We start from the raw sequence: 13,223 nt of genomic DNA, 5'->3' as shown, positions 1-13,223 counted from the left end.
GCTGTCTGATAAGACTTGCTTTTTAACTTTATTGTGCATATCTATTATAAATCCTAATAAATTTGATTAAAAAATAATTAAAAAATAGGGCCTTTTGAGGTTGGATGTCTACCTTTAAATATTAAGCTTGTTTTCAAGCATCAGCTAACTCAGCTAATTCTTTAAAATTTCAACCTGTACCTTCAGTAGCGCCATCTGAATTTTATATATTTTGAGGAACATTTTTTATACATGAAGATACTCTACACTTCATAATCTGACATTTGTTCTAGGTGGTATTTTTAATCTGACATTATTGAATATTAATTATTGTAAACTTGATTTTGATATCAAGGTTCAAGATTAATTGTTTTTTAAAAGTTACTTTGTAAAAATACGTGCTGCCATGACAATAATCCTAAATAAGACCAAATAATATTCGTGAAGTTGCAAAAAATCATAAAAACATGATATACGTTAGTGTTTATCTTTAAAACGCAATAACCTGCGAATTCAAATACTGTTATTATTACTATATATATTAATACTAGCGACAACAGCATAAATCCATTGGAATGCCTGAGATTAAGATAACCCCTCTGGGTGCAGGCCAAGATGTTGGTCGCAGTTGTATTTTGCTGTCTATGGGCGGCAAAAACATCATGTTGGATTGTGGCATGCATATGGGATACAATGACGAGAGGCGGTTTCCAGATTTCTCTTACATAGTGCCCGAGGGCCCTATAACAAGTCAGATTGATTGTGTCATTATTTCACACTTTCATCTTGATCATTGCGGTGCCTTGCCATACATGTCTGAGATGGTAGGTTACACGGGTCCAATTTATATGACTCATCCCACAAAGGCTATAGCACCTATTCTATTGGAAGACATGAGAAAGGTTGCAGTAGAAAGGAAAGGAGAATCCAACTTTTTTACTTCTCAAATGATAAAGGATTGTATTAAGAAGGTTACTGCTGTAACATTACATCAATCTGTTATGGTAGATAATGAGTTGGAAATAAAAGCCTATTATGCAGGTCATGTACTCGGTGCTGCCATGTTTTGGATAAGAGTTGGATCCCAATCTGTGGTGTATACTGGGGATTACAATATGACTCCAGATAGACATTTGGGAGCAGCATGGATTGATAAATGCAGACCGGATCTTCTAATTTCAGAGTCCACTTATGCAACAACAATAAGAGATTCTAAGCGTTGCCGTGAGAGAGATTTCTTAAAGAAAGTTCATGAATGTGTCGAAAAAGGAGGAAAGGTTTTGATTCCTGTTTTTGCACTAGGTAGAGCACAAGAACTTTGTATCTTATTAGAAACATATTGGGAGCGTATGAATTTAAAGTATCCTGTCTACTTTGCTTTGGGTTTAACAGAAAAAGCCAACAACTACTACAAAATGTTTATCACATGGACAAATCAAAAAATTCGCAAAACATTTGTCCAAAGGAATATGTTTGATTTTAAACACATCAAACCATTTGATAAATCATACATTGATAATCCTGGTGCAATGGTGGTGTTTGCTACTCCTGGAATGTTACATGCTGGTTTATCATTGAATATATTTAAGAAATGGGCCCCGTATGAGCAGAACATGTTAATTATGCCCGGTTTCTGTGTCCAAGGAACTGTTGGACACAAAATATTGAATGGAGCAAAGAAGATTGAATTTGAAAATCGTCAAGTAGTAGAAGTTAAAATGGCAGTAGAGTACATGTCATTTTCTGCACATGCGGATGCAAAGGGAATTATGCAATTGATTCAGTATTGTGAACCAAAGAATGTTTTGTTAGTACACGGTGAGGCTCAAAAAATGGAATTCTTAAAAGACAAAATTGAGAAAGAATTTAAGATAAGTTGCTACATGCCCGCTAATGGTGAAACAGCTATTATAAACACTCCAACAAAGATACCTATTGATGTATCTTTGAGGCTATTGAAGGCGGAGGCTGTAAGATACAATGCTCAGCCTCCTGATCCAAAAAGGCGTAGAGTTGTTCATGGAGTTTTATGCGTTAAAGATAATAGACTTTCATTCTTAGATATAGATGAGATTTGTGATGAAATTGGTATAAATAGACATGTCATTAGGTTTACAAGTACTGTTCGCTTCGATGATCCTGGTTCTGCAGTAAAAACTGCTGAGAAGTTGAAAACATTGCTAGCAGAGAAACTTCAAGGATGGTCAATAACAATATCTGATGGTAATATATCTGTCGAATCTGTTCTAATTAAAGTTGAAGGTGATGATGATAATACTAAAAGTATATATGTGTCGTGGACCAATCAGGATGAGGATTTGGGTAGTTATATATTAGGATTATTACAATCAATGGTCCAGTAACTATTAGTAATGTAAGAAATGTTATTTTTCGTATCAAATCTTTAATAAATGGGTAATAAATAAAAAATTGTTTTGTTTACAAGCACCAAGTGATGTCGTTATTGCATTTTCCTTGAAACCATAAATACTGTAATTTGTTCATTCGATTTGTGTTTTTTATTCGTTCTAAGTTGTTTGAATTTGGCATCTGTAAATAAAATGACACTTACTATACAACTATAATTAGTAAAATAATACTATCAAATTCAATTAATTAATTGTACATATCTATAAGTACTTTTTAATAAGATATACAATGTATATAGTTGAGTGTTGTATGAGTGCATCCATCCTATTACTAATTATTAATTTGAAATTGAACTAACAATATTATGTCGTTTGATTGATTAGAAGAATGTCAGTTTATATAACTGACAAAATAAATTATTATTATTATTTATAATAACACACTATCTGGACTAATATTATAAATGTAAAATTAACTTTTTATGTCTGTCACCACCGAATTCAACGAAATCTCAAACATGCGGACGGAATCTAGATTGTTATAAGCCTATAAGTCTTTAATAAATATTAATATTTAAATATAAAAATTTTGAGTCGAATCCAGCGTCAAAGACCAACATTGAACTAGGTACTTATTTTTTTTGACATTTATTCGAATTTCGAATTATAGCATACCGTTGGAGGCGGGAATAGTCTTCTAAAATCTCCTTTGTGCAGGTATTCTCTGTGTGCGTTCAGTAAACTTGTTTTTAGCTTAGGTTCTAGGCATGGTTTACATAGTCTGCAAATATCTGACGCCTCGCAATTGTCCTTGCATATCGTACTGCATTCGTGGCTGTAAACTGCTATATTTTTTTGCGATGATATCATGTTCGCCTCTGCATTGTTACTGAAATGATAATTGTTTTTTTTTATTTATGGCCGGATATTATACTAACAGGTAAATTAAATAAATACTAATTCATAAAAATCGACCATATCTTAAAAGATGATTAATATATTATTTTTAAATATTTCATGTTATAAGTAATGTAATTTTAATAATATTTATCTCCGAATATGTTCATGGTAGGCACATGATTTTTTGTCAGTAGTATAAAAAAAATTGTTGCTGACATATGTACCATAAAAGTATAACGAGCGTACAACATGTTGGCTTGTCACTAAGAATACGAAAATACTAAAGGCCAGCTGAATATCTAAATCAAGTGAAATTTATTTAAATACAATTATTGGCCTCATTTTTTTGAATATGGAATTCTAGAAGTAAATTTTAGATTAAAACAATTTGATAACATATATGTTATATATATATTATGGGTAGCAGCTCTTTTGAATTTCGAAAACTGTAAGCGGCTCATATTAATCAATGCATGAACGTTATTTTATTTTTATACTTATCTGAAAACAACTCCTAAATCAAACTTATACCAGAAGATGCAATGCGTTTCGCATAAGGTTTTATTATATATCATATATAATAGCTGACAACATTTTTTGTCGACGTATTTTTTTGCATGTATTATTTTAAATGTAGAACAGGCTCTTAGAGACAGATGGCGCATCATTGGCCACATTGGAATTTTAATCGAAGAATATGTGTGTATCACTGACGAAGGAGTCATTATCTTACAGGGGCAAAACGCTTAGCGCAATGTATGAATGTATTTGTATATTTAAATTATTATTGTCCTACTAATATATAATACTTACTTATTTACAAAATTTGCAACTCCAACAAGACTAAACAGGTTGTACAGGACTTGTTCGTATAGAAGCTGGTTCGGAGGATAGTGAGCTGAACTTAAATTAGGAGACATGTTGGCTTCCAACAGATACACTTTAAAATCTTCGTCTAAAACGAGATCGAAACGCATCATTTCGAAAAAGTTGTCTTTTGACGGGTAGTTTTTCAACTGTGGACAATGTATTAGTACTTCTTATTGGTTATCTAAACACATATACGGAAATGTAATTAAATAAATTTATAGTTTCTGCAATTAATATTCATTTTCTATAAGTACGTATTATGAAACTTATTCATGTTTTAAAGATTAAGAAAGAAAGAGAATTAAAGCGTTATTACTCACTGCCTCAATAATATAGTGTTCCTTTTTCAAAAATACTTCTGTTATAGCTTCCTGTACCTCCTCCCACATTCTTGTTACGTTCTTACCCTGCAATTAAAAATACTTTCAAATAATTGACAATTTTATGAGTGATCATTTTTATAATTTTAATTTACATATTTATATGTTTTTGACGAACGTAAAGCTATGCGAAACTAATATTCCGGTTTGTCGTTCCTATACTTTAGTAAAAAAGGTATTCTGCTGACACAACATTTTTTTGTATATACCTGATTGAATGATGATTTTATACTCTTTAAATTTAAAGTGATGCATTTTAAAACAGTTAACATTTTCATTGACACTACCAAAATCATTTATTTTGGTAGTGTCAATGAATATTTTATGATTATTAAATGTGTTGCTGCTGTATTTTGTATATCAGGAAGCTTTAAACTAACTAATGCTAGTATGAAGCCCATAAAGAATGTTAACAAATCTGTTCATATTAGGCTTTATAGAATAATATTTTCCGCAATAACACGTACCTAATTCTAATCGATGACTGCGGTCTCAAACCAGGGTAAGCATCACAGAATACATGTACTTAATTTCTGTTTATAAATTATCTCGTGCACAATGAAAGAATACATCGTAAGGAAACCTGTATTTATCGGATGAAGTATGTATTTATATGTGTTATCAACCAGGTGTTGAGGTCTTTATAAAAATACAATGAATAAAAGCTCAATTTATCGTGATAAGTTAAATCCTGTTAGCACATTAAAATAAAAGTTTTGAAGCAAAATGATTTCATTGAAATTTGACCTTGAATTTTTTATAAAATCGCATCAAAGAATTTCCGCGTCAGCAAGGTCTAATCATATAGTCATAGTTGCTACAAGGTAATACGAGATGGGATGTCGACGTTGAATGACAATCGATATGGTAAAGGCTTAATTCGTTAATCCCATTGCGTTCGTGTCGGTGGGGTGATCGACATATTAACGTGTAGTGGCTAAACGTGGCGCCAGGTTAAGCGTATGCTGACTTCACACGTTACTTTTAATTCCAAGCGACTCAAAACCATTACCTACTTTTGTTTTTAATAAGCCTATCATTAGAAACGAATACTCAATTTTTATTTGTTTTTATAAATAGTCAAATAATATGAAGTGTACGTTGGTGTTCTGAAAAAAAAAACTTGAATATATTTAAAAATAAAAATGCAATTAAAAAAAAATGTGTTGAGAAGTGGTTGAACATCGTTTTTCATGTCTGCAATCCTTTAATCTTATTTTGGGTATATAATACGTATATAAACGACGTTTAAATCATTATAGGTTGCACACACATGGCTATATACAATGTACATGCCTGTATGAGCCCAGGTCCGATCAAAGTAATCGCAATTACATATATGTATTTTTAATTGTAAGCGTTCCGGCCCTAAAGTTCGATAAAATATGGAATGGCAGTGGCACCCAGTATTCGCCATCAAATAAATTATGTTTGCACCGACTGGTACTCGAAGATTTGAACTAGTTCGTACGTATGTGTAGTTACGTACACTACGTAGGTAGGAAAGTTGCCAGTGATCAATTTAATGGTTAAAGTATCTCGTCTAGTGTAAATCGCTGAATAACTAAATGTAAAAGTCTAAACTAAGTGTTAATGTTATGTTTAACGTTTAATCATATTTCCTTAATTTACACTATTATCATTTGAAGTATTCTCCTGTCTGTTATGCTACTTCATAATTATATAACATAAAACATCGTCTTGTATGTAACGCATCGTGTATTGGTGGCCTTATTTTCCCCTTTTTTTAAAGTGCGTATCATGGTGTCGAGTTATTTATCGTCTGCTGAACGGATTTACATGGCAAAAGCCAACGCCAGTGCGTTAAACACTCGACTCCTGTTTAGTAATTAAAATGAAACAAAAGAAAAATGCTGGCTGGATCCGAACTAAAGTTTACAATGTTGCATAAATTGATTTATGGGTTTAACCCAACTTAATTAGGATTGGATGTTCAACTTTAATTGTATACAATTATGTTAATTTATTCATAAAACCATATGTGAGTTATGGATATTAAAAAAATGCTAAAACGCGTTGTAATATTTTTTCAAAAAGTCTACAAAGCTGAATTCGTGGCGTAGTTTTCCTGACAATATATGATCACAATGTACAAAAGCCATAAGTTTCGGCAGCTGATGCGATGATACGAATGGTAGGTCATCTACTTAGGGTGTTAAGACTTAACACTATTCGGATACTTTCAAAATTTCTCTTATCAGTTCAGCTGTTACTAAAGTTCAAGATAAGGTACGGATTTAGAGTACGGATGTGCTAAGGACGGCACCTCCCATGTAGGTAGATAATCATCTCCAATCACGTACTTGTCAAGTTTTTTTTGTACTCTGAAAACCAAATAATTGTCAGAATGCAATAATTTTCGCGCCTAATTGTTTTTGAGACCTTTAATCTGACAATAAGGTAAACTTAATTCAAAACGAAATTCATCTTGACGGAATTTTATTCCATGAAAGCCAATCTTAAACTGTACTGTTAATGGTCCCTATTCACTCACTTTAAAATAATTCAACATTCTCGGAGAGAAACTAGCAGGAACAACTTTACGTACTTTTCATGCACAGGAGTATAACATTGTCAACTTTGACCGAGTCATAGGTGAGAATATTTGACAGAGAAAAAAATCGTAATAGGTGTTTATTTCATAATATAATATTTATCTTAGGTAAATAAAATTTATAGCATAACATTTTGTTTAACTCGTTGTTTCCCGGTACAAATAGTCCATCAAAGTTTATTATCAAATTTACCTTAGACATGGCATAATGGTCGAAAGCTTCCTTCATACTGAATCCCAGAGCAGTGTACGGATGTGCTAAGGACGGCACCTCCCATGTAGGTAGATAATCATCTCCAATCACGTACTTGTCAAGGTTTTTTGGATCGAAGGGGTAATATTTTGCCGGACAGTATCTGAAAATTTTAATTAACAGTGTTTTAAATATGCGCTTGATGTTTGGAAAATTAAGTTATGGTATGTAGGTTCATGGTACGTTAGAATTGGCATTAGTGTAAAAGAGTTTTGTTCCCAAATGATATCACTTCTATTTTATAATGTCTTGCAATACAAGATAATTAAAAACGCAGTCATTGATCAGATTAGAGTCTAATCAAATCAAAATATTCTTTATTAAAGTAGGGTCATAAAAGCTTTTTTGAATCGTCATGTTACGGTTTCCAATTAAATTTAAAGTTATCATTGGTCTGGACTATCAGACTTTAGTATTTATGCAAATAAAGTATAATTAAATTTATGTATCCAGGTTAAATGAGATATTATAATAGAAACGAATACCCTGGGATGGAATGTTTTAATTCTGCGAACTTGGAAACCAGGATAAGTTTACCTGTTATGAACCTTGTAGTATGGACCATATTATGGATCTTGAAGTAATAGTGAAAAAAGCTTCATTAAAAGTATAAGACCTCGCCTTATTGCCCCCATTGGTGACAAAAGGGCTAATTTGATTTTTGCCTAGAGAATCGGAATTGCGAATTGCGATTGTCCGTTGGGCAAATGCTACTAGCATTCTTGCCGCCATTCCACGCGGTCCAAATTTATATAGTAACTTATTTTAATTAATATTTGTATAGATTTAGGGATTTATTGTTAATAATTCTCATATATAGTGTAAACATTTAAATACACCCCGAAGGGAGCTTGTGCATCTAGGTTATAAATAGACCAGACAGCTCTTTTTTGTAGCATGAAAGTTTTATTATCTGACATAATACTATAAAAATAACAATTGTATTTAATAATTGGGCAGCATCAACGTCAGGTAGTCTGACTTTTCTAACCGCGTATGCTATGGAGCTAAAGATTAACGATAAACTGAGGATTCTTTAAATTTTACTTTCTTACATTAGTAAAACAAACACTACGCATTTTGTCTTTTTGGCATTAAAAAATAAATATTTTTTTGTAAACCAAATTTGTATCATTGATAATGCAATGCGTTTACATCGTCATAATTAGCAAAGTAATGAAGTATCGTCAGCAAACGATACAATATCACAAATACCTTCAATATAAACAAGAAGATGATCATTATATACATATATAGCAATAATAGAAATGGACCCAAAATTGATCCTTATGTACCCATTCTGAGTACACATACAGAAGATTTTATTTCATTACTCGTCTGTTGAATTCATATATTTAAGTTTGAAGCAATGGGATCACGAGATTTACTGTTAACACCGTAATGTTTAAGCTTGTACAAAATCATTCCGTGCTCTACAGAATCAAATGCTTTGAATAAAATACAAAATACGCGAATAGCATTCTGTAATTTATCTCATGCATTGTTTATATTGTATAAGAGTCATTCCAGCATCAGTTGTTGAGCGAACCCTAGTAAAGCCAAATTGTTCACTATGTAAAATAGTATTTATACAAAAGTGAACAGAAGTTGATTTAACATATTTTGCTCAGCGGCGAAAGTACAGTTTCCATTTTTAAAAAGTGGTAATATTTAACAACATTTTATTAAATCAGGTTATGAACCTCTTTCCAAACACTTGTTAAAATTAATGGTATATACGGAGCGTTATCATATGATAATATTGATTAGTATCATGAAAATTGTGCACTATCTTAATTTGGTATAATAAAATATGATAGCGAAGCCAAAATAATGTAAATTATCTTAGTAGGATCTCAATCTTGAAAAACTTTGCAGTGAAGCTATATCTTAATATTTTACAGAATTAAATATTTATAATTTAATTGGGAAATAAAATTTATTTCTGCTGTAAAAATACATATAACAAAAATAGTTGAAATTGAAATTAAAACATATTTAAAGTTTGTTAAAACTACATTTAAAATATAATTAAAGTGTTTTATTTAGGTACCTACAAAAATGATGAAATCAATTAACAGTAAATAAATAAATTACAACGAGTTTCAAACAAGACTAACACCTAATATTGCTATACAATCGTATTTTTCAAGCAAAAACTATATATGATTAGATCATTGAAAAATTATTTTTCTAGACTGGAAATCGATGATTTTATATAATACTTGTAATTTTTCGGGAAGACCCCTCCTATTGCCATAGTGACGAAATGTCGAAATTACAATAACTTGACGTAAGGAAAATAACGATATTCTACATCATTTATGAAATGTAATATTTGCAATTGGAACCGATCATTTTAGAAACATAATGAAATATTTAAACAGACATACATTCAAACAGGCCTAGACGCAGAAGGATCCCACGGCTTATAAACTTACTCCAATGGTTTGGGTAGAGCACTACACATTCCAATCTTCTTGCGTATCTTGGTAAGGAAACGGTTTATTAAGAATAAAATTTAAATTGATTGATGAAAAATATATACTGAGTGTTCTAGACAAAGTAAAAGGTGAATAGATCAGTTGCCGATGATTTATATCTACTGTCCGACTGAACTTTTGACTTCGGCCAGCTTTGAAAAAAAATTACCTTCAACCAAACCATAGGTTTCGGCCATAACTTCAGCACATTTTGGTTTCTAGTAAGCGTGAAATTAAACGAAATGTCATGATTAGCGTTCGACGGAAGCTCGATTTTGGTCGAAGTTGTTTTTTTTGATATCATTTGTTTAATTTAAAAAATCCTATAAGACCTATAACATCACTAATAAATACAAAATAATGCAAGCTAAATTTGTTGTAAAGATAATCCTGTTGTGGAGATTACTAATCACGTTAATGTTCACTTATTTATATATATATATATATATGTACATCTATATTATATATATTAATCATTTATCCAATGTATTATGAGGCTTAGGTTCAACTTCATAAGTTAGTCTAAATTAATAGTATAAAATCAAAAGTATTTTTAATATGAATTATTTATTCAACTTCAGCAGATTCTTCTGTAAGAATATATTTCATATCTCACTCGTGAAATATTGAAAATTGACTTGCGGTGCTTTATTTTGAAGTGTTAAAATAATATTGTAGACTATGTGCCATATCACTTTCTGAAATATTACTAAACACTCACAGCAGATCACTAACGTGAAATATCACATTAGTGATCTAGTGTGAGTATCCAGTTTGTTATCACAACTCGACATGTATGAGTACATATTGTTACTAAGTATCTGTGAATGAGAACTTGGGTTACGTTAAAAAATGATTAAAAGGAGGACCTAGAAGTATAATCAACTCTTTTCTTACTTATATTTGAAATTTTGATGTTATAGATCTTAAGCTCAGGAAGGCGCACGCGCGCCTTCACGTTTAATTATTATTATAGGCATGCATTACTATGAGCATGGAGATTATGAGAATATGACTTAGTGAGCGTGAGAGGAGTAAGAGAAATGATATAAAAAAAAATTAACTATTATTTTTAAATTTAATTTATTGAAGATGAAGAAATTTAATGTGGAGAGGCTCACCTTTATAGATCTATTGAATCTATTATATTACTTTGATATAGAATTTTTTATTTAAATATGCTCACCTGAACAGTACATCCCCTTTGTACCAATACACTCTCAAAGGATCAACAGAAGTCAGTACCACATAAACGCCAATGTCGAACTTGTGTCCGTCCACCAAGAAAGGTTTTTGTATGTACTCCTGAACGAAACTTTCACCACTCAATAAATCAATTGCAGTCACGTTCTTTAAATATACACCTCGATGTTGATTGTGCTTTTCCAAAAACACTGCATTCCTATTTTCACTCGCGTAACTTAAAAATTCTTTGGTATTTTTTGGAATCTTGAACGCTTTTGGAATAAATTTGGAAACCGATGTCGCTAAATCAACCTTGTTTGTTATGAATCCCGTGCCTGGAAAATGATTCACTTTCTGATTTGTTTTTAATCTGTGCAAATTTGGATATAGAACTCTGAAAGGGTAATCGTGAGACCATAGTAGTGACCAAGGAGTTTTATTGGTAGCTTTCTCATAACCAATTCTCTCTAGAACTAAATGAACGTGTTTCAGTAATCCATTTTTATTTTCTACATCATTATAGGCAGAATACACCCAATATCGCCTTCTGTTCGTTTCATGATCTTTGTAAATATTTTCCTTTCTATTTTGTACGTTTATTATCTCTAATAGTATCGCTGAAGATAGACCTATTATACATATCACAAAAAATATATTCGTATTTGTGTCATTTCTTGTCAGTATTCCTTTATACTTGTATACTTTCGTGACGTTTTCCTTTTCGTTATTTTTTTCTGGTATATTCTCGTTCCGATCTAATAATTGTTTATTCTAAAAATAAATTAATAGGATTAGTTGAATGGTCTATTATGTATCATTACTCAATGGGTATTTTGGGAAGGATATATTAGCTGATTAATGTGATGGACGTAAGTCATTCTGTATTTAAGTTTTTTTTTTTTCTATATATTATACTAAGGCACAACGTAACAATACCCTTTACAGAATGAAAGTATAATGTTGATTTTAGAAAACGTTGTCTGTCTTTTTTGATCAAATTCGGTGTTAGGATAACTATCTGGATGATGATGATATCTATTTAAATGGATTAACAAAATTATGAAATTAAATTAAAATTAAGGTATTTTATGCACAGATTCTTATAAGAAAAAATTGAATCGTCATTTATTATCTATATATCTCTAGGCATATAATTGAAGTTATCCTTATTTACTCTACTATTAGTAACAGACAATTTGATAAAGTAAACTTAATTTGAATTGTATTCGAGTAACGGGTAAAACCTTTACCTTTTTTTTTTGGCGAACACGTAAAAGGGTCACCAGATGGTAACTGGTCACCACTGCCCATACATACTGGCGTTTCATGACATTTTAATCATACCTTACATCCCCAATGCGCCGCCAACATTGGGAATGTTTTGTTCGTGCTTAACAGTTTCACTGGTTTACTCACCCTTCCAACTGGACCACAACTAAGTATGGCACTCATTAATAATAATAATATTTATTGCTTTATTTTTTAAATGAAACTTAGGGTTTTTTTTTATTTTTTAATTATTAGGATTTATTCGATAGAAACTAACAAGCAACTATAATTCGAACCCGGACCTCGGGATTTCAAGCCTTATAGACGGTCTTATATTCTGACGAGGTACAGTGACTTATAATTAGGTAAATTTAAATGCAACGTCGGATGAGATCAGATATTAATTAATTATTAATTTTTCTACATTTGAAATCACTTATGTATGTAAGTAGAGTAAGGATGTACGACTCTTTAGAAAGTCTTATATAAACTTTCTAGTCAGATATAACTTATTGTATTAAAATAAAATAACAGAATATATATTTCTATAAATAGAATAAATCTAAGATATACTACTTTTATTATATGTGGTAAAAAAAAAAATTAGTTTCAATGAATATTTAATAAAAAATCGGTGTAACCATATTACATCAATCGTAAAAGCGCTATTTTTAAGAAGTGATCAAGCTAATCTGCATCTTCATGTAGTTTAATTACAACTACATTAAAATAATTATCATTAAACCTAGCCAAACAAATTAAAAAAAAACTTACATCCTCCCTATATTGTTCCTCTTTCATTTTAATTTTATCCATCTTCTGAATTAATTGTTAAAATCATATTATACACCAAAAAACCGTTTACGATATCGTTAACCAAACCACAATTTTCTTTTTTTTTTTGCCGCAAAACATGCGTACGGGCAGAGATCTCTGCACATACGCCGAGAATGGATTCAT

At 31.1% G+C, this 13,223-nt stretch overlaps 2 protein-coding genes across 2 annotated transcripts; one reads left to right on the top strand and one right to left on the bottom strand.

Moving 5' to 3' along the window:
• The first annotated feature begins 277 nt into the window (after positions 1–277).
• LOC125068916 (integrator complex subunit 11) lies at positions 278–2,418 on the top strand. Its single transcript, XM_047678294.1, has one exon. It carries the CDS (start codon positions 555–557, stop codon positions 2,340–2,342), a length of 1,788 nt encoding a protein of 595 aa, XP_047534250.1. The 5' UTR covers positions 278–554; the 3' UTR covers positions 2,343–2,418.
• LOC125068917 (probable tubulin polyglutamylase ttll-15) lies at positions 2,298–13,187 on the bottom strand. The gene is made up of 7 exons (XM_047678295.1): positions 13,038–13,187; positions 10,996–11,765; positions 7,267–7,429; positions 4,439–4,525; positions 4,062–4,264; positions 3,024–3,237; positions 2,298–2,529 (listed from the first exon to the last, which is right to left on the bottom strand). Exons 1-7 carry the CDS (start codon positions 13,077–13,079, stop codon positions 2,419–2,421), a joined length of 1,590 nt encoding a protein of 529 aa, XP_047534251.1. The 5' UTR covers positions 13,080–13,187; the 3' UTR covers positions 2,298–2,418.
• Positions 13,188–13,223: the final 36 nt, after the last annotated feature.

Source organism: Vanessa atalanta, chromosome 14 (assembly GCF_905147765.1).
Source record: "Vanessa atalanta chromosome 14, ilVanAtal1.2, whole genome shotgun sequence".
Taxonomy (NCBI): Eukaryota; Metazoa; Arthropoda; class Insecta; order Lepidoptera; family Nymphalidae; genus Vanessa; species Vanessa atalanta.
Note: the sequence above shows the minus strand (reverse complement) of the source record. Positions and strands in the feature narration are given on the sequence as shown.

Bases quoted from the DNA above. Each gene is read 5' to 3' on its own strand.
- LOC125068916 (XM_047678294.1), top strand. From the start codon at position 555: ATGCCTGAGATTAAGATAACCCCTCTGGGTGCAGGCCAAGATGTTGGT.
- LOC125068917 (XM_047678295.1), bottom strand. From the start codon at position 13,079: ATGGATAAAATTAAAATGAAAGAGGAACAATATAGGGAGGAT. The intron at 7,430-10,995 runs GTGAGCATATTT...TAAAATTTTCAG, and splicing joins AAAGGGGATGTACTGTTCAG to ATACTGTCCGGCAAAATATT. The intron at 4,265-4,438 runs GTGAGTAATAAC...CATTGTCCACAG, and splicing joins AACACTATATTATTGAGGCA to TTGAAAAACTACCCGTCAAA.